Raw genomic sequence first — 22,790 nt, forward strand, 5'->3', positions numbered from 1 at the left:
CTCTGGACCTGGCAGCAGCAAGAGGAGGCGGTACAGGGGCCCATGGCAGAGTGGCGAAGCATAAGCAGCTTAAATTGAAGGCCATACAGAGGCCTATGTTAAAAAGTCCCCCCAGCAGCAGTGTGGGGAGATGACTATCAAGAGTCCAATGGCAGAGTGGCGGAGCAGAAGCAGCTTCAATTGAAGGCCATACACAGGCCTAGGTTAAAAAGTCCCCCCAGCAGCAGCGTGGGGAGACGACTATCAAGAGTCCAATGGCAGAGTGGCGGAGCGGAAGCAGCTTCAATTGAAGGCCATACACAGGCCTAGGTTAAAAAGTCCCCCCAGCAGCAGTGTGGGGAGACGACTATCAAGAGTCCAATGGCTGAGTGGCGATCCGGGAAGTCAGCGTTGTGATTGCAGATGCAATGCAGAAATTCTACGAAGTAATGCCGTGGGTGCGAAGAAGATCATATACCGTCGTACTTCCATCCATAAGACGGAACAACCTGCGAACCGGGAGCTTTATTGCCCTGACCCGCTGAGCAGCTTCTGGGATACCCAAGAGGCCCATGGCAGAGTGGCGGAGCGTAAGCAGCTTCAATTAAAGGCCATACAGAGGCCTATGTTAAAAAGTCCCCCCAGCAGCAGCGTGGGGAGACGACTATCAAGAGTCCAATGGCAGAGTGGCGGAGCGGAAGCAGCTTCAATTGAAGGCCATACACAGGCCTAGGTTAAAAAGTCCCCCCAGCAGCAGTGTGGGGAGACGACTATCAAGAGTCCAATGGCTGAGTGGCGATCCGGGAAGTCAGCGTTGTGATTGCAGATGCAATGCAGAAATTTTATGAGGTAATGCCGTGGGTGCGAAGAAGATCATATACCGTCGTACTTCCATCCATAAGACGGAACAACCTGCGAACCGGGAGCTTTATTGCCCTGACCCGCTGAGCAGCTTCTGGGATACCCAAGAGTTTGGCTTCTGTGGGGAATATGGTTGAAAACTGAAACTTAAAGGCATGTTGACGGAAGGGCACCAGTGTCAGTGCTCCGGAGGGAATATAGCTTCAAAGCTGACACTTAAAGGTATATCAGAGACCACAGGAAGTGGAGCTTGCGTCTTAAATCGACTGAATGTGGCAGACGTGAAACGTCTACGGGCCGTATATGAAACGGGTTGTTCCTCTTTCTGGAATAAGTGTTGGAAATGGCCACTCTTTTTGGTGTGGCGTTTTGTCTATTTAATTCCGATAACGGACTCTACTCCTCCGTGCAATCTAGTTACGAGACCCTGGGCAGGTCTGGGTCCAATTTGTGGTAGAGACTGGTTTTGTTCAGCCATGCTTGAGCGAGTAATAACAGGTCTGTGCTGCCCTTTGGTGTCTGGCTTAATGCGCACAACACTGAACGTCCCAGCATTTGTCAACGATTTGCCGTTAAGTGATGCAAACCCGCTGAACCACGTTCATGAGGAGCCGGTACAGGGGGCCATGATTCAGTATGGACCTGGCAGCAGTGTGAGGAGACCCGAAAGTGGCACATGGCGCAGGGTGGCGGTGGAGGCAGCAGTATTCGGAAGACATACACAGGACTAGTTTAAAAAGCGGAAGCCGTCAGCAGCGTGAGCAGACGACAGAGGCACATGGCGCAGGGTGGCGGTGGAGGCAGCAGTATTCGGAAGCCATACACAGGCCTAGGGTAAAAGTGGAAGCCGTCAGCAGCGTGAGCAGATGACAGAGGCACATGGCGCAGGGTGGCGGTGGAGGCAGCAGTATTCGGAAGCCATACACAGGCCTAGGTTTAAAACTGGAACCCAACAGCGTGAGCAGACGACAAAGACGCACATGGCAGAGTATGGATCTGGCAGCAGTATGAGAAGGCGGTACAGGGGCCCGTGGCACAGTGTGGTGATGGGGGCTACAGCAACTGGATGCCAGAAAGTGGCAGATAGGGCTATATACTGCATGGAATTATAAAGTTGTAAAGACAGCGGCCTATAAGGCTATACACACTATAACAATCATGACTTGATTGACCATTGGCCTATAAGGCTATACACAGCATGAATATCATGACTTATTCTGAGAGTGGTTTGGAAGGCTATATACAAAAAGTAATTCATGAGCTGTCCGGACAGCGGACAATAAGTACATATATACAAATCAATTCATCAGCTGTCCAGCCAGCGGCCTCAAAGGCGACACATATAGAAAGCAATTCATGAGCTGTTCAGACAGCGGCCTCTAAGGCGACAGATATACAAAGCAATTCCCGAGGTGTTCAGGGAGCGGCCTGAGCGGCTAGGTTATTACTAAATATATTTTTGTGGCCAAACATTGGCCTATAAATAGATGTCTACACAGTGACAAAAAATTATGTCGCCAGACAGCGGCCCCTAAGGCGACAGATATACAAAGCAATTCCCGAGGTGTTCAGTGAGCGGCTTGAACGGCTAGGTTATTACTAAATATATCTTTCTGGCCAAACATCGGCCTATAAATAGATGTCTACACAGTGACAAAAAAGTAGGTCGCCTTACAGCGGCGTATCCTACAAATTGACATTATAAGAAATGGTTTAGACCAAAAAAAAAACTTTGATGCGATGCTATACCTTAGTAGATTGTGGAAAGTCGACAAGTCAAGCGTAACTGTGTACATTACAGAAAATCTTAACAAGACAACCAAACATGTGGCCAAACCGTGACCGATACAACAAGTTAACAATGTAAGAAAGAGGAGGGGGCCAAACCGTGGCCAATAAATAAACAGTCCACCTCATTGATGAGATGGACAACACGTGTCAAATAAATATTTAAAAAAATTGCTATTCCATCGGTCTGGAACTGGTCGACTATAAATAATTAAAAAGTTTAAATTCATGTGACAGTCGTCCAGCGACGTATAAATAATTTAAAAACACCAATTCATGAGGGGCCCGACCAGCAGAGTATAAGTCATTAAAAAGGTTCAATTCATGTGACGGTCGTCCAGCGAAGTATAAATAATTTAAAAACCCCAATTCATGAGGGGCCCGACCTGCAGAGTATAAGTCATTAAAAATGTGCAAAACATGAGTCGGCCGACCAGCAGCCTCTCAATAAAATATATATACAAATGTACGGATCAGGTGGAGGTCTTCCATTTGTCCCTAATAACATGTTTGGGGCATGATTCATGGCGGATTTAGTCAGTTGTGTCAGGAACTGGTGGTTTGAAATCCAGACTAATCCACGCCTGATTCATTTTCACAAACGTGAGTCTCTCCACACTTTGGGTGGACAGTCGTGTCCTCCGCGGAGTTACAATACCTCCTGCCGCACTAAACACGCGCTCCGATGCCACGCTACTGGCCGGGCATGACAGCCTTTCAAGGGCAAATTCAGCTAGTTGGGGCCAAAGGTCAAGTTTCGTTGCCCAGTAGTCAAGGGGATTGTCTACCTCGGTTGGCAGGGTGCTGTCCAAGTAGGCCCAAGCCTGTTGTTTGAGGTCCTGCTCCAGGTCCACCTGATGCTGCTGCTGCTGCGGCTGGTTAGTAGTTTCCTCACTGCGCTGGTGAAGAAAGCTACTCATCATCGACTGCAGACTGAGGCAGCCGCTGCTGGTGGAGCTGCCACTGCTCCTACCACCCCACCCCTCCCCTGCTGCCATGGCAGCGGAACGCGAGCGCACAGGGCCCACAGTGTCTGAGGATGGACGTTGGCGCAGAAAGGCAGAGACCAACTGACTACATAGGTGGTTTTTATAGTACTTTATTTTGGCCTCCCTCTCAGCAGGTGTGAAAAAGGCCACCATTTTTGAACGGTAGCGAGGGTCCAACAAGGTGGACAGCCAAAAGTCATCCCTCTGTCTGATGGTTATTATTCGGCTGTCACTACGCAAGCAACCGAGCATGCTATGGGCCATTTGTGCCAAGGAATGCGAGGGACTCCCTGCCTCCATCTCCACAGCATACTGCCACGGTGCGTCTGGGTCCTCTGTCTCCTCCTCCTCCTCTACCAGATGCTCCTGCTCCTCCACTCCTGTCCGCTGAGTGGAAAAACCACCCATTTCACTCAATAATTCCTGAGCACCAATGTCCTCCTCTATCTCCTCCTCTTCTTCCTGTCCTGCCCCCACAGGGGTCACGTGGCGTTGAGATCTGTGCGCCACGTCTACCGCACCCTGACCAGCCATTGTTAACAGCATTTGTTCCAGGACGTGCAACAGAGGAATGACGTCGTTCATCCCATAGTCCTGCCGACTCACGAATAGCGTGGCCTCCTCAAAGGGCCTGAGCAAGCGGCAGGTGTCACGCATGAGCTGCCAATGGCTGACATCGAAGTTTCACAGGGGAGTACCTTTATCCGCTTGTAACATCAGGAAATCGGTGATGGCCTTTCGCTGTTCGTAAAGGCGGTCTAACATATGTAGGGTTGAATTCCACCTTGTTGCAACGTCGCAGATCAGGCGATGCTGTGGAATTCCGTTCTGCCGCTGCAGCTCAAGGAAGGTGTGCTTTGCGGTGTAGGAATGGCTGAAATGCATGCAAAGTTTACGTGACATTTTAAGGATGTCTTGCAGTGGGATGGTGGATTTTAGGAACCGCTTGACAACCAGATCGAACACGTGAGCCATGCATGGCGCATGGCACAACCTTCCTTGACGCAGAGCAGACACCATGTTCTTTCCGTTGTCGGTCAACATGGTTCCGATTTTCAGTTTGCGCGGAGACAGCCATCTGTCGATTTCTCTGTTCATTACACTCAGAAGTTCCTCCCCTGTGTGACTACGTTCGCCAAGGCATACCAGGTGCAGCACAGCGTGACACCGTTGCGCCCTGCACATGTGATATGCCGGTCGGGTAATGGGACTTGGCACGGGGGTGGCGGCTGAGGACACGGCGGAAGAAGAGGTGGTAGAGGCGGACATCTTTGCTGGACCAAGGACGTGCAAACGTGGAGGCAAAAGCTGCGTGACCTGTCCAAGTTGCTGGTGCGGCTGTGCCGGCACCACGTTCACCCAGTGGGCTGTAAATGACATGTACTGTCCCTGACCGTAGTTACAGCTCCACACGTCGGCGCTGCCGTGCACTTTGGCAGAGACCGACATGCTCAAAGACTGGCCCACCATCTCTTCTACATGTGAATGCAGGACTGGCACTGCCTTTTTGGCGAAGAAATGCCAGCTTGGCACTCTCCACCGCGGCTCGGCACAAGCCATCATTTCTCGGAAAGGTGCTGAGTCCACCACTTGGAAAGGGAGGGACTGCAGCACCAGCAACTTGGACAGGAGGACATTCAGCTTCTGCACCGTCGGGTGCGTGCTCGCAAACTGTTGTCTCTTGGAAACGGATTCCAAGAAAGACTGCTGACGGAATCCGTGAAGAGGAGTAGCAGGAGAAGGAGCATCTGAACGAGCGGAAGATGCCAACGAGCGACAACTCCCCTCAGCAGAGGTGTTGGAGCCTTGACTGGCTGATAGAGGGCGATTGACGTCGGGTGACGGAGCAAGTAACGGAGCGGGTGATGGAGCGGGGGCTGGGGCAGGCAGAACCGCCGTATCTTTATCATGGTTTTCCCAGGCCAACGAATGGCGACGCTGCATATGCTGACGCAACGCTGTAGTCCCAACATTGGCCCCCTGGCCATGCTTGACTTTCTGGCCACATAGTCGACATACGGCTGCGTTTGCTTCCTCGGGCGGCTTGACGAAAAATTGTCACACCGCCGAGTAGGAAACTTTGCCCCCGCTACTCCTCACTGGCTGACTGCTACTTCCTCCGTGCACACCGGCACCACTACTGGCCATGGTGGTAGGCTGCAGTGGAGCTGGTGCTCTACTCCGTGGCCGTTTGGCTCCACTGACACTGCTGCGACCCTGCTGCCTCCTGGGCAACCCACCGACTGTTTTGCTCGCTGGCAAGCTGGCACCCTCTTCTCCTGATGATGCGTAAGCATTTGCCTGATGACGATGAGGCTGCCAAGTGCGATCAGCCTCCTCATCATCAATTAGGGTCTCCGCGTCAATACTAGCCCCCTCGGCTGCGTGTGGGTCAGGAGACAGACCTGTCTCTAGACCGGCTACCGAGCCACTCTCCTCGCCAGTACTTCTTCGCCTGGCTGCTGAAGAGGCGGATGTCTCCCCCCGTTCCTGACCGCCCTCTGTTAGCTCTTCCTCACTGTACAGTGGGGCTGAGCCCACAGCATGCGATACTCTGCTTGGTGAGGGAACACCAAAGGACAGGGGCAGGTCGAGGACACGTGATTTCAGTGGGCTTGCTCCCGGGCCATGCCAACTAACGGTTGTGTCTGACGTACCCACCGACCGTTGGCTGTAGGTGTCAGAGGTGACCTGGGAAGAGGAAGACGACCGAGTCAACCAATCGATGACGGCAGGGTTGTCGGTGGAGACACGACCGCTGGATGACACCGGGAGCACTGGCCTCTGGCTGCGACTAGTGCTGCCTCGACCCCTTCCTCTGCTGCCACGTCTGCTCGCTCCTGAAACATTGCCTCCTCTGCCACTCCTCTGCGTGTTGTCTGACATACTCTTTAATTCAATAAGCACCCCAAAAATAAAACCGGATTTAACTCTTTGAACGTACAATAGTGGTTGTGAAGCAGAAAGTCAGTTTATTTAGCACAATCGGTCAATTGCAGCTTGCCGTTGGCTGGAAACTGTACGTTTATGTCACTGGAATGCACTAATCACCCAAAAAATATTACCGCCACCCGGCGTGTATATGGATTTAACTCTTTGAACGTACAATAGTGGTTGTGAAGCAGAAAGTCAGTTTATTGTACACAATCGGTCAATTGCAGCTTGCCGTTGGCTGTAAACTGTACGTTTATGTCACTGGAATGCACTAATCACCCAAAAAATATTACCGCCAGCCGGCGTGTAAATGGATTTAACTCTTTGAACGTACAATAGTGGTTGTGAAGCAGAAAGTCAGTTTATTGTACACAATCGGTCAATTGCAGCTTGCCGTTGGCTGGAAACTGTACGTTTGTGTCACTGGAATGCACTAATCACCCAAAAAATATTACCGCCAGCCGGCGTGTAAATGGATTTAACTCTTTGAACGTACAATAGTGGTTGTGAAGCAGAAAGTCAGTTTATTTAGCACAATCGGTCAATTGCAGCTTGCCGTTGGCTGGAAACTGTACGTTTATGTCACTGGAATGCACTAATCACCCAAAAAATATTACCGCCAGCCGGCGTGTAAATGGATTTAACTCTTTGAACGTACAATAGTGGTTGTGAAGCAGAAAGTCAGTTTATTTAGCATAATCGGTCAATTGCAGCTTGCCGTTGGCTGGAAACTGTACGTTTATGTCACTGGAATGCACTAATCACCCAAAAAATATTACCGCCACCCGGCGTGTAAATGGATCTAACTCTTTGAACGTACAATGGTGGTTGTGAAGCAGAAATTCAGTTTATTTAGCACAATCGGTCAATTGCAGCTTGCCGTTGGCTGGAAACTGTACGTTTCTGTCACTGGAATGCACTAATCACCCAAAAAATATTACCGCCACCCGGCGTGTAAATGGATCTAACTCTTTGAACGTACAATGGTGGTTGTGAAGCAGAAAGTCAGTTTATTTAGCACAATCGGTCAATTGCAGCTTGCCGTTGGCTGGAAACTGTACGTTTATGTCACTGGAATGCACTAATCACCCAAAAAATATTACCGCCACCCGGCGTGTATATGGATTTAACTCTTTGAACGTACAATAGTGGTTGTGAAGCAGAAAGTCAGTTTATTGTACACAATCGGTCAATTGCAGCTTGCCGTTGGCTGTAAACTGTACGTTTATGTCACTGGAATGCACTAATCACCCAAAAAATATTACCGCCAGCCGGCGTGTAAATGGATTTAACTCTTTGAACGTACAATAGTGGTTGTGAAGCAGAAAGTCAGTTTATTGTACACAATCGGTCAATTGCAGCTTGCCGTTGGCTGGAAACTGTACGTTTGTGTCACTGGAATGCACTAATCACCCAAAAAATATTACCGCCAGCCGGCGTGTAAATGGATTTAACTCTTTGAACGTACAATAGTGGTTGTGAAGCAGAAAGTCAGTTTATTTAGCACAATCGGTCAATTGCAGCTTGCCGTTGGCTGGAAACTGTACGTTTATGTCACTGGAATGCACTAATCACCCAAAAAATATTACCGCCAGCCGGCGTGTAAATGGATTTAACTCTTTGAACGTACAATAGTGGTTGTGAAGCAGAAAGTCAGTTTATTTAGCATAATCGGTCAATTGCAGCTTGCCGTTGGCTGGAAACTGTACGTTTATGTCACTGGAATGCACTAATCACCCAAAAAATATTACCGCCACCCGGCGTGTAAATGGATCTAACTCTTTGAACGTACAATGGTGGTTGTGAAGCAGAAATTCAGTTTATTTAGCACAATCGGTCAATTGCAGCTTGCCGTTGGCTGGAAACTGTACGTTTCTGTCACTGGAATGCACTAATCACCCAAAAAATATTACCGCCACCCGGCGTGTAAATGGATCTAACTCTTTGAACGTACAATGGTGGTTGTGAAGCAGAAAGTCAGTTTATTTAGCACAATCGGTCAATTGCAGCTTGCCGTTGGCTGGAAACTGTACGTTTATGTCACTGGAATGCACTAATCACCCAAAAAATATTACCGCCACCCGGCGTGTATATGGATTTAACTCTTTGAACGTACAATAGTGGTTGTGAAGCAGAAAGTCAGTTTATTTAGCACAATCGGTCAATTGCAGCTTGCCGTTGGCTGGAAACTGTACGTTTATGTCACTGGAATGCACTAATCACCCAAAAAATATTACCGCCACCCGGCGTGTAAATGGATCTAACTCTTTGAACATACAATAGTGGTCGTGAAGCAGAAAGTCAGTTTATTGTACACAATCGGTCAATTGCAGCTTGCCGTTGGCTGGAAACTGTACGTTTCTGTCACTGGAATGCACTAATCACCCAAAAAATATTACCGCCAGCCGGCGTGTAAATGGATTTAACTCTTTGAACGTACAATAGTGGTTGTGAAGCAGAAAGTCACTTTATTTAGCACAATCGGTCAATTGCAGCTTGCCGTTGGCTGGAAACTGTACGTTTATGTCACTGGAATGCACTAATCACCCAAAAAATATTACCGCCACCCGGCGTGTAAATGGATCTAACTCTTTGAACGTACAATAGTGGTTGTGAAGCAGAAAGTCAGTTTATTGTACACAATCGGTCAATTGCAGCTTGCCGTTGGCTGGAAACTGTACGTTTATGTCACTGGAATGCACTAATCACCCAAAAAATATTACCGCCACCCGGCGTGTAAATGGATCTAACTCTTTGAACGTACAATGGTGGTTGTGAAGCAGAAAGTCAGTTTATTTAGCACAATCGGTCAATTGCAGCTTGCCGTTGGCTGGAAACTGTACGTTTATGTCACTGGAATGCACTAATCACCCAAAAAATATTACCGCCACCCGGCGTGTATATGGATTTAACTCTTTGAACGTACAATAGTGGTTGTGAAGCAGAAAGTCAGTTTATTTAGCACAATCGGTCAATTGCAGCTTGCCGTTGGCTGGAAACTGTACGTTTATGTCACTGGAATGCACTAATCACCCAAAAAATATTACCGCCACCCGGCGTGTAAATGGATCTAACTCTTTGAACATACAATAGTGGTCGTGAAGCAGAAAGTCAGTTTATTGTACACAATCGGTCAATTGCAGCTTGCCGTTGGCTGGAAACTGTACGTTTCTGTCACTGGAATGCACTAATCACCCAAAAAATATTACCGCCAGCCGGCGTGTAAATGGATTTAACTCTTTGAACGTACAATAGTGGTTGTGAAGCAGAAAGTCAGTTTATTTAGCACAATCGGTCAATTGCAGCTTGCCGTTGGCTGGAAACTGTACGTTTATGTCACTGGAATGCACTAATCACCCAAAAAATATTACCGCCACCCGGCGTGTAAATGGATCTAACTCTTTGAACGTACAATAGTGGTTGTGAAGCAGAAAGTCAGTTTATTGTACACAATCGGTCAATTGCAGCTTGCCGTTGGCTGGAAACTGTACGTTTGTGTCACTGGAATGCACTAATCACCCAAAAAATATTACCGCCAGCCGGCGTGTAAATGGATTTAACTCTTTGAACGTACAATAGTGGTTGTGAAGCAGAAAGTCAGTTTATTTTGCACAATCGGCAAACTGCAGCACCAACTGTGCACGACAGATTCTTTGATAGCTGTGGCCCTAAGTAACGATTCTGTGTCCCTGAGTAACGATTCTGTGTCCCTGAGTAACGATTCTGTGTCCCTGAGTAACGATTCTGTGGCCCTAAAGTCTCTGTGGCCCTAACTCTGTCCCTTAATACACACAGGTCTGTCTCTCTTGAATGACCGGAGGCTAATGGAGAATTCTAAGATGGCCGCGATTTATAGCTCCACCATTACACAGTCCTGGCTGGCTGCTGATTGGCTAATGCGATCACATGTCATGAATGCATTATGGGTCAGCGCGCCTTGTCTGCGCGCCTTTCCAGAGATCCCCGCCCCATCTTCTCTGTCCATTTTCTCCGTCGCCACACATGTCGCCGCCATTTTTGGGAAAATTCGATTCGTGCATCCAAAGTTTGCTAATCTTCAGATTCGTCGCGAATAGAATTTTTCCAAATCTTCGGAACGAATTCCACTTCGTCATGTTCGATTCGCTCATCTCTAATGAAGATGCTAGTCACTTTGTCTTGCCCTTAGCAACTGAAATGATTTGCATGCTTTTAACAAGTTGCAAATTACTAATACTTGGCTTAGTGGTTAATTCTTTTTAAAAAAAGTCAGCTGTACCTTAAATTAATTATACTTTTATTAAATGCTATAATTATTGGATTGCAAATTTTAAAACAGCAAATTTCAGTCTAGCACTGTAATTTTTTATTAAATCCTACTGCACGTAAGATTTAATTAAAAGAGTAAATCTTATTGTGAAAATAAATCTCTTTCTGTGAAACATAAGAATATTTGGAATTACTTAGTTGTTTGAATGAGTGGGGGTTAGGGCAGTCAGGTATGCAAATTTTATCAATCTCACTGTTTTCTTTCTAATTTACACGCTGCTTCAGTTATAAAAATCTTAAAGTGTTACTAAACTCAGGACCCTGTATTCACTATATCCGGCCTCCCACAGTACATAGAACATGGAAATGCAATTATTTTAGTAAATATAAACTGCTAAATACCTTTTCTCATCAGCAGTTAGAGCAGTCTTGTAACTTCTACCAGTGTACAGCAGATCACTGGTTAAAGCTTGTAGGAGGAGCTTTCATTCTTCCCTGATTGTCCTATGAGGCTGCAAAACCATTGACCCTCTGTCTGAACAGCACTGATTGGCCCTGTGCTGATCACATGCACTCTCCCAAAGAAAAACAACTTTCTAGCAATTCACACTAAACTGAGCATGTGCAGCTTGATTCCAAGGCTCTGTTCTATCAGCAGAGGGATAGGGGACAATAGAAAAGGGGGCCAATCAAAAAGACAGGATCAAATATCCATTTTACATAATGTGGAGGATTAACCCCTTAAGTTCCACAGTGAGTATAACAAGCATGCTTTACTGCATATACAGACTGATTGTACTGTTGTGTGTTTAGTAACACTTTAACTTCTAAAAGCTGAACAGATATTCTACAAAAACACGAATGAAGTATTTGTGAACCTTTTTTATTCTATCATATTCTATATGTTTCTATATGTGCATAAACCTTTTAAAATGCAAGGATGCTAGTGTCAATTTGATTTTTTGTGCAAATTTTTACCAAATCTACATTTTTATGAAAACATATACTATTTTTACTATTTTTTATCATACACAGCTACAACATAAACGTTTCAAAATTTTACCACATTTTCGCTTCCAGTTCTTTTCCAAACAGGCACAGTCTAATGGCTGATACTGTATCCACCAGCTTGTGTTTAAGGGTTGACTCTTTGGACATTTTTAGTATGCTAAACTAGTTTAACCACTTGCGCTCCAGAGGATTTACCCTCAATTCCTGACCAGGCCATTTTTTGCTTTACGGCACTGCATTACTTTAACTGAAAATTGCGCGATCATGCAACTCTGCACCCATTTCTGTCCTTTTTTTCCCACAAAGCACACTTTCTTTTTGCGCTATTTGATCACCTGTGCGGTTTTTATTTTTTGTGCTATAAAATAACAAAAAGACCGACAATTTTGAGAAAAAAATAATATTTTTTACTTTTTGCTATTAAACATGTCCAGTAAAAAAAATTTAAAAATCTAATTTCGTCATACATTTAGGTCAAAATTTATTTTGCTACATGTCTTTGCTAGAAAAAAATTTCCCAATACGTGTATATTAATTGGTGAAAGTTATAGCATTTACAAATGGCGGTATATATACCAAGATTTTTATTTTTTATTTTTACTAGTATTAGCGGTGATCAGTGACTTATAGCAGGACTGCGCGACTGCGGCAAACATTCTGACACTGGGGGGGAACTGACTTGGTGTCACTAACATCCCCAATGACACCAATACAGTGATCAGTGCTAATAAAAAGCACTGACACTGTACTAATGGCACTGGGCAGAATGGGGTTAACATATGGGGTGATCAAAGGGTTAACTGTGTGGGCTGGGTTTGTTTTACAATGGGGCTGTGTCTGTGTGCTTCACTGTAAGCACACTGCTTTACATGGCTGTGCACAGCTATTCAAAGCAGTGTGCACAAGCTGATAGGGAGGAGAACTGTTTTGTTTACTAACAGTTCTCCCCCCCATCGGAGATCCTCGGCAATCATATACGTGATTTTGCGCACCCGTGCCACACTGTAGCAGTATATCTGCTATAGGGCAGACGGGAAGCGATTAAATACACATTCTTCCATAAATACACTTTCCCAGTTACTTCACTTCTTCCAAATCCAAAAAAATGTTTTGACTTTAGTTACACTTTAAAAACAGATATTGGGGGAATTTTGTTTGAAGAAACTTTCACATGGGCATATCTTGTTTGAAAAGGGCAAAAAGTGATAAAGAGAGTCAATTAGAAAAAAAGAATGCTGGCACACAAATGGGTACATTTTAGGCACAGCGTGTGTGAATTTTGATCCAAAATAATGATAGATAAACCTGTAAGCCATTGACATACCTTTGTCCACTAGTATGCAAAGATAGACAGTCCAAATAAATCTTGTTTTGCAAAAAGGATTACATAGATGTGTTATTCTTTGCCTGTTAATTTTTTACATTCTACAGTTAAATGATTTTATTTCCATTTTTACAGTTCTTTATACTTGTTTTGCTTATGTTCATCGTGGAACTTGTTGGTGTCGTTATGGCCTTGACCTTTCAGAAAACGGTAAGAAATCAAGAAATGCGTAAACACTAAACTAAAGAGTATCTACTAATAAACTGTAGCATCTAATTCTTAATTCTAATGCCTGATTACCTTGCAGATCAATGAAAATCATTTTAGGAATGAGCTACAAATGTACTACAAAGGAGATAATTCTACTGAAGTCTTCAGTCAATCGTGGAACGCCATTATGATAGCAGTAAGATATTTACATGAGTGTGAGCTGAAACTAATGTGCATGTTATTTTGTATAAAAGAACTACTAATACTATTTGCTTACATTTATTAGTTCTCCAGTTTTCATAGACGTTTGAGATTATTTTTAATATAACTGCTTAGTCTAATTTATTTTTTCAAAATGTTATGGTAAAAGTGGCTCACAGTTGCCATTATTTTTCTATTTTTCTGAGCCATTTAGGAAAATCTCAACTATCACTTGTATTGCAAATACTAACTATTTTCTGAAAGGTTTACACATTTTATTTCAATTGTTTAAATAGTATTCTATATAAACCAGCTTGTAAGTTTGTTGTGTGTTGGCTTTGTGGAAGTGATACCAGAGAAGACTTTAGATTTAGCATATGGTGCACCTGACGGTTGAGATTTGAAATTCTCGGTGAGATGACTAGGACAGACAGTGACTTTGCTAATATTTTTGTACATGGAATGACACAAGAGATGCTTTTTTCCCACTACAAAGGAGCAGGGATTTTTGCTTTGCAAAGGTCACTTTGCAATAAAGCAAAGAAGCAGTTAAAGCAAGTAAGCAATTAAAACCTCTGTAGTGTATTAAAGCATTTTTACTAAACAAATGCTGCACATTCAAACAATTTACAATGACAGGAAAACAAAACAAGACTGACATATACCGGTATATATAAAGCACATACTACCTACTTCCCAGCGCATAAAAATGAATAATGGTCTGTATACAATAAGCAAATGCTAAAAAGTTACCTAGCTCAGGTTATAGTGGCTTCAAGATCTCCATAGGCATCCAGGTCCCCAGGCTTTACTATACTAGCAATTGCAGAAAATCGGGGGAAAGCTTCATCCACCCCCCAAAAAATAACGTGCCGTAACTTAAAGAGGAAGAGGGGAGGAGGCAGACATGCGAAACTTCATCTTTTGGGTGAAGTTCCACTTTTAGTACTGCTCAACATTATGCGCTTATTTGGAAAAATATGCATTCAAAGCTGAGCAAAAATTATTTACTTAGCTTAAAATGTATCTAAAGCTATTTTTTTTATTTTGAATGAATAGTGCAGGGTTAAAACCTATGCCAGTTTTTTTTATTTGCAAGGATAGATTGGGGGTGTTGGATCCCACAGTAAAGTTCACCGTTACAGCTTAACATAAAGTCACGTGTGTTGTGGTGTGCTTGGACCCTGGACAGGCTTTCCCTTACAAGAAGAGACACTTCAGATGTCTTGTCTTTCAGATGTAACCAGAAAGACAAAAGTGGAAGACCAACAGCCACAAATTTCTTGAGTGTTGAAACCTTATTCTTGCTCTTTAGGTTTTTCCTATCATCTTTGTCACAACTGGTAAGATTCTCCACCTGTATTTTTCTTGATGGCCATTGTTATCAGGAACAGTTGTCACTGGAACAGGTACAATGTGGACATCTTTTAACGTAGGAAAATGTTCTAGTGACAACTGACTAAGAGGATTTTTCTCTTGTTTTCTGTTGTATCGTGACAGGAAGTGAAGGAAAATCTCCCAAGTGGGACAAAGACAGCAGGAAAAAGCTTGACAGGTTTTAACCATACTGTTATCCAAAAAAGCAGCTTTGGCTTTAAATAAATGTATTTTTTTTATTTTTAAACCTTTTTTTAAACTAATAATATACAATCAAGAATAACACTAATTCTACTGTAAATGTGAGAGTATGAAGTGTGGAATGAGAACCTCCTCCCACGCTCGCCTCCAGGTCTTCTCCAGAGCCTCTCCCATCCTCTGGAACTCCCTACCACAGCATGTCCGGTCAGCCCCAACCCTGTCTGCTTTTAGACGATCTTTGAAAACTCACTTCTTCAGGGAAGCCTACTGCCAGACCATCCCCCGCAGTTATCACCTTTTGTATCATCTCCCTCTTCCTTTAGATTGTAAGCTCCACGAGCAGGGTCCTCCTATTCCTTCTGTACTGAAATGTATAGTAATTGTACTGTCTCCCTTATATTGTAAAGCGCTGCGCAAACTGTTGGCGCTATATAAATCCTGTATAATAATAATTATGTAGAAAATTAACACATGAAAATCAAAAATGGAAATGATCAACTGAAAGGTAGAACAACAGGCATCCTGTGTTATATTCTCCTCTAATCTATTTGGCAAATGTTCAGGTTCTCTGGTGTAAGTCTTATTATTGCAATTTTTCTCGGTTTAAAAATGAAAAAAGTGTTAGCTTTCCTGCCAACCAACACAAAAAAGAAACCACAAATGAAGAATGTCACTTGTGTTTTTTGCTTTTAATTTAAAAATGAGAAATTACATTGAAATGACAACAGCTGATCTAATTTGCAAAAATTCCCTATCTTACAATAACCACTAACCTCTTCTATCATTCTCCCCAGTCCACCACACAAGCAATGACAGCTTGCTTCCTGCTAGTTGCCTGCTGTAGTAGATGGTAAAGCTCTTTCTTAGGTTAGAACATCCACAACAAATGAACACATGGCAGCAAAAGGGCACAAGTAATAGTCATTTTCCCCACCAATTACTTAATTGCAACATCTGCTGCTAGCAAAGCTGCTTGATTAACTACATATACAATTGGTTTGCTTATCCATATGTTTATTTGGTAAAAATACATGGGATTTTTAAATTTTATCTTCCATGTTGCTGATACCTGCTAACATAATTTAGGTAAATACTATAGTAAATAGGTTTACTGTAGTACTGTACAGAACGTCAGCTGGGCAGTACATATGGGTCCTCATTTGGTGTTCTATGGGGTTTCTTCTCTTTTTGCACATAGCTACTGTGCTGTTATACCTTCTTGACATCTGGGTTGCTGAGGACTGGTGGCTATGAGCATAGGGCACCGGTGTTTTTGGGAAAAGAAGCCCTTTTTAGGGGCCCCATTCAAAGAAACTCAGAGGAAGGTAAAGCAGAACTTTTCATGTAGTGAAAGAAGGTAAAAAAATAAAAGTTTTCTTAAATCAGTGATCTAGCTTTCTGAGTCCTGTGTTAAAATATCATGAAGTAATAATTTTTTGCAGGTTTAATTTTAAATATCATAATCCTAACAAATGTGTGCTAGCAATATTTATGCATCTGAAGATATTTTGCACTTAGTTATGCAATAGTAATGCAGATACATATATAATATACTTAACTTTAGTGAAAAAGTATACTTATATTTCCATTCTGCTTACTTTCTTTTTAATTTCTGCACTTTATTCACTAACGTTAGGAAATATTTGGTTTACTGTATATTTTAAAAGATTACACATGATTTTGCTTTATTTTATTGTTGTTCTAAATCAAAGTATACCTTTCCATTTCCCTATTTCAGCTGTCGTGTTGTGGTATATCTGGGCTTGGTGACTTTGCTAACTACTCACATTTCCATGATCTGTATCCTTCTGCTCCATGGCCAGAGGCCTGCTGCAAACGAGGTGACCCAGTCATATCTGGAGTTGTAATGGACAGACAGAAATGTATGGAAAATACTCCAGGCTACACTAACAATCAGGTAAATTATCACATACTGTATATATATGCAAATGCAACAATATGAGCAGTCCAGTGTTTCCAATTTGGGGGGAAACTACATGGTTCCAATTCCTTGTTTCAACCAGATTTTTGTTTCATTACATCTTTATTGAAATGTTTTACATGCTCAGAATACAAAAACTTTAATGACCTTTAAATGTATTACAGTACACATCTTGACATATGGTACAAAAGACAAATCTAGGTGCAAATTGAGGCGTTATGCATGGTGACAAAATGTAAGAAACCCGTTAAAGCATATATGGTAGGCATTTATTTCAGGCAGGGGAGGCTCCTTGCAGTCTAGTATTCACTGGGGGATCTGGAGACAGTTAAGATAAAGTGCTCCTATCAAAGCTTTTAGTACAGTAGTGGGGGAAGCCCCTCAAGCCATTTCAAAGATGTGCAGTATAAAAATAGAAAATGCCCATTAGGTAGAGGAAAGCTGAGAAAAGAAAGTATGCAGGGTGCAGAGAGTAGGAAAGAATGAAGCAGGGTAAGATGAAGATTGGGATGTAGAGTTGGAGTTGGGCTAGAAGAAACATCAACATGCAAGGTAAATCCTCAACCATTGGTCCATGAAGGGTTAAATCTTCCATAGAGACTTGTGCTTCAATCATCTTTTATCCATTAATACTTCCTGGTAACCTATCATATGCTGATTCTGTTAGGCTAAGGAGTGTAAGACTCTACTCTGACCATTGCTGTAACACAAAGTACTTGTAATGAATAGTGATGGGCCAAACACTCCCATTTGGTTCACGGTCGAACATTCTTAGTTCTAAGTATGCGGTAAGATACCGCACAGCATTTGTCCAAAAAAAAAAAAAACCTACTAAAATACCGCATGAGTGATGTTACTAAATCATGCGGTATTTTAATAGTGAGAACATGCTTTAATGTTGAATGCAAAAAAAGAAAATGGTGTGGGGGTCCTGGCCAAAATTTAAAAAAAAATGCATGAGGTCCCCGCATCCATAACAAGCCCTTCGGGTCTTATATGGATTTTGAGGGGAACCCCACGTCAAAATAAAAAAAAAATGGCAGGGGGTCCCCCCAAAAATCCATACCAGACCCTTATCTGAGCATTCAGCAGCTCAAGAAAGGAGGGAGAGTGAGTGTCCCCCCCGAAGCATAGCAGACCACATGCCCTCAACATGTGGGGGTGCTTTGGGGCAGGGGGGCACCCCCCCAAAGCACCTTGTCCCCATGTTGATGGGGACAAGGGCTTCTTCCCCACAACCCTGGCCTGTGGTTGTGGGGGTCTGCAGGCTGGGGGCTCATCGGAAGGGGCTCCCTAGACCCCAGTCCCCCACATGTGAATGAGTGTGGGGTACATGGTACTGCTACCCATTCACAAAAAAAAGGAAAAAAAAAAGGAAAAAGTGTAGTGTAAAAAATGGCAGAAGACAGTCCTTTATTAAAAACAAAAATAAAAAAACAGTCCTTGCAATAGATCCAATGCCAATCACAATTCCCACCACCTATTCCGACCCAAAAGTAGAAAAAGAAAACACTCTGCTCTCGACGCTGGCTTCCGCCATCTGACAGCTGCACCACGATGACAGTTCTTAAATACTGTGATGATGTCACAAGGGGGTGGGGTCACCCATAATCCTCCTGTGCGCTGGGGTTAATACAACTAAGGGGCTGTCAGGCTCTCATCATTTACGCTCAGCACCACCATTCTGCATACTGCAGCTTCTTTGAATGAGACAGGATCCATGAATGGAGGGGGTAGTCAATCATCCCCCATCCTCTATTCATATCTCCTGTTTCATTCATAGAAGTTGTAGTACAGCTTCTATAAATAGAGCAGCTGGGCAAAAAGGGCTGGCATAGTCAGCCTCTCTTGTTGAGAGCTTGTGACAGCCCCTTAGTTGACTCAAGAAAGTGCATGCTCGCAAAATGCATTGTCATAGCAATGTCCCCACTGCCCAGACCTGTGGTACAGGCTCCTCCGTTCAAGACATCACCCAGCCTTTCCAGTGTTTTCGTGGATAGTGATACATCACTTCCGGTGCGTGCCGCCCCAAGCCAAGAAGATTGGCACCTCTCACTATACAGAGTTGCATACAGCTATTTCCACCTATACAGCAGGACTTGGTGTGAGGCATTTTACAGCATCGTTACAGCGTTGTTGTGCCCCACACAATGGTACATGTAAGTGCAGTCATGGTACTATAGGGTTGCAGGGCATATAAATGACTTTTTATGCCTACGTTTCCCAAAGGCAATTTTGAAGTCCAATAAACATTTTTTGCATCTGATTAAGCTGATGGCATCTACCATTTCATAACACTGGCCCAGGACAACGAATCCGGAGTGCTTGTGGATAATTATTGTTTTCATGACTGATTTCCACTTTCCAAATGGCTCTATCTATAGCAGCTGTAGATGACCACTAGGAGTTCATTTGGGCCTTTATGTTGGTCCATCTATACAGAATCTGGTGCAGGATTCTCTAGATACTTTAGTTGAATTAACCCCTGCTGCACCAGAAGATTATGACAGCAGGGGTGGGGGGCATAGACTGAGTAGGATTTCTTCTAACAGAACAGAAGAGGAAATTATCAAAAGGGACACATCCTACTAACTGTACGTTATGTTCCTTGCTCTGATGTTTCTGTTTCTTATGTTAGCTACACTTAGGTTTTAAGCTGTTTAAATTAAAAAAAAATAAAGTTGAAGTTTAGATATGATTTTTATAGCATAAAAAATATAATAATAATAACTGTATATAATAATATACAGTTATTATTATTATATTTTTATTTTATTATTATTATTATTATTATTATTATTATTATATATTATATATAGTCCAATTTGGCTGACCAATTCCTTCATAGTAACCACAGAAACTACAGGTGGTCACTCACTCAGCATTGCCACAATTCAGTGAAAGCCTTGTACTTTTTTCAATGAATACAAGGCTTTTTCTGATTGGATGTGGTGAAGATCGTGGTGTCACCACTCCACCGCTCCACCTCTCCACTTCATCCAGGAAATGCTCTTTACGAATTGATAACAATACAAGATGTTCTCTGAATGGCTGCAGTGGCCAGTGAATGAGCCCCCCTAAAGCTACTACTATGATTATTAGTGTAATGGGGACTAGTGAGTTTGTTCACAAAAAGGGTTTATGGTTTCGTTTTATTTAATTGAGGTTATCTTATGCATTTAGGTTAGGTGCAAGTGCTTCTTCTTTACATGATGTAGTAAAGTATTACATTTTCCTGTGTCCCAGGGCTGTTTTATTACCATTGCCAAAAGTTTGCAGAAATATGTTTCCATAACAGGAGCTGTGGGCTTTGGGGTTCTTGGTACTGAGGTAAGCTAAGCTTAAATAAAGTGATAAAGACAATTTTAAGAACTGAAGTTTGTGTGATATTTACAAAAATTAAAACTCACGATGAATATTTACGAATATGTGCTTCTCTGTTTAAACTGCACAATCAGGGTTGTGTTGTGCAGACAACAAGTGTATATGTATATATATATATATATATATATATATATATATATAGTAAAGAAAATTCATACAGACAGTTCCTGTTTGTTCTCCCACAAATTAAAAATGGCTATCAAAAGTGCTAAATTTCTAGGGACAGTACTAAATCCCAGCAACTAAATTGGTTACTTTATGCCAAATAGAAAAAAGATGGGTGTGTGTTTTTTTATGGTGGTTTAGGTCACAGTCAAATTGATATTGAAGTTTGGCTTTGTAGCCTTATTGCAACACTATTTGCCCAAAATGGGTTTTAAATTCGGCTGCAGATTTTATTAAATAGGTTCTTGTGGGAGAAAAAAACAGGGAGCTAAGATTTCAATTGGGATACCCCAAACAGAAGCACTCAACTTCTCCAGTTTCTGTCTCCAAACTGTAGGGGAATTAAGGTTTTAAGATTTTACCTGACTTTTTTCTGACCTTTGGCAGCAAAAGGTGATTGTGCTCACCACTTTAACACAAATACCTCTTCCCTGTACATGTAATGTTTATTTGGCAGACTAGGTGAGGAATATTGGCCACGCAATAACAGAATCCAAGAAACTTTGTGGCTTTCAAAGCCTTAGCTATTAAACAGATGGACCACCTTACTTTACTGTGGCCCGATGGAAATCATTGGCTAATCTAATTATCCCTTTTAAAAAGTTATATATGGAAATGGGGACTGTCCTCTAAAAGTCCATAAAATTTGGGACCTGCTATCTTTTAAGTTCAGGGAGGCCCCTTAAGCCTGTTTTTAAAACTACCTTATACAGTATATATTGGAAACAAGTTTTAAAATGTAAGTGTGATAGGTTTCCTACAGTAGCATGTATTTGAAATGTATTTGTTAGGGGGAAAATACATTGGTGGTCAAAATTTATCGGTCTTTGGCCAATTGATTTATTGATCTGAGCTACTATGTTTCCCTGATCATTTTTTCCCAGTTCAGTGCAATTAATTAATTTCATAAAAGCCTGGTCAGTGTGAATTACAATTACATGATCTGGCTTAAATTGCCATCACATCCATGCTTTCATTTTGTGACTAAATAAACAAAAACAATTTTAAAATTGTTAACTATTTTCATGAATTCCTTTAAAGAATTGTATTAAAACACTATGGCTCAGGCTGGCTTATAATTTAATGGCTATGCCAAGGTCCACATGTTTCCAGTTTGACGACATACTGTAGGTGTCACTGCCCATAGTGCTGTGCATTGCAAGGATTTCCTTAGCGAAAAAGCAAGGTACTGATTAAATGGAATAGGTGTAATGCTAGAGCTAGGATAAATACACTAGTAGATTTTTGTTCAAAATAATCCATTTTAAGAACATTTGTTCAATCTTCTAAAATTACACCTCATTTTTTACCCCAGTGATGAGAAAATTTGAAGGAGCAGGATGGAAAATTTTTCTTGAACAAATTTCTAACAGTGAATGTGGTTTTTGTTTGGTAAAGTCCATTCATTCTAAAACTGAATGATAATTTCATACAAATGTTCTTTCTAATAAACAAAGAAAACATTTTGTCTAGAGAAACCAACCTAATTTTTTTTTTCATTTGAAAGTATAAACAATTGCTATAGGCAGCTCAAGATTTTCTGCAGTTTACTTTCAAGATTTGAAGTATTCTGTAGGTTTAAATCATGACTGTAGCTGTTGCTTAATTACCATCCTATAGGAATGTTCATATGGAAGAAAGCTGTTTAATAGCTTTGTAATCTTCAACGTATTTTACATGTTTACCTACAGATGTTTGCTATGTTCTTTGCCCTTTGTCTTTACTACAACTTTGACTAGAAGCTAGAAGATATGGCTGGATGCAGGAAGAAAAAGAACTTTTAATCTGGAAATCTACAGAGAAGACACACATTTCGCACATTCTGGACATTTCTCTCAATAAAAATAATAATTTAATATAGGAGTCAAGTAATAGCAATAGACTTCAGTTGTTAAGCTGTCACTATATCCTCAAAATGTGCAGTAAAGAGTGCAATGCACGTTTTAAAGATTTTTTTTGTATATGCCTTTTATTGTTTCACAAACTCATACTGAGGGCTCATTTGGACAGCCATTTATGGCTGCACATTGCCCAGATCAGAATATTTCTGTGGCAGGACAGGTGTCTATACAGTTATCTGCGGCACATTGAGAGACAATCTGTTCAAATGAGCAGTCCTGAAACAAACTTCAGCTACTCAAAACCGACTTGCTATGCCTGTTGCAGAAATATGCTG

At 42.4% G+C, this 22,790-nt stretch overlaps 1 protein-coding gene across 1 annotated transcript in view; it reads left to right on the top strand.

The window, feature by feature from the left end:
- The window catches only part of LOC149445586 (tetraspanin-18-like), a 61,723-nt gene extending 39,159 nt beyond the window's left edge, over positions 1-22,564 (top strand). The window contains exons 3-7 of the mRNA XM_089653636.1: positions 13,270-13,344; positions 13,442-13,540; positions 16,862-17,041; positions 20,312-20,395; positions 22,306-22,564. Of these exons, the coding sequence (XP_089509762.1) occupies positions 13,270-13,344; positions 13,442-13,540; positions 16,862-17,041; positions 20,312-20,395; positions 22,306-22,353 (486 nt within the window). The 3' untranslated portion in view covers positions 22,354-22,564. The remainder of the gene's footprint in view (positions 1-13,269; positions 13,345-13,441; positions 13,541-16,861; positions 17,042-20,311; positions 20,396-22,305) is intronic.
- The last annotated feature ends 226 nt before the right edge of the window (positions 22,565-22,790 follow it).

This window comes from Staurois parvus, unplaced genomic scaffold (genome assembly GCF_062004578.1).
Source record: "Staurois parvus isolate SC_StPar_1 unplaced genomic scaffold, SC_StPar_1.0 ptg000717l, whole genome shotgun sequence".
Lineage (NCBI taxonomy): Eukaryota > Metazoa > Chordata > Amphibia > Anura > Ranidae > Staurois > Staurois parvus.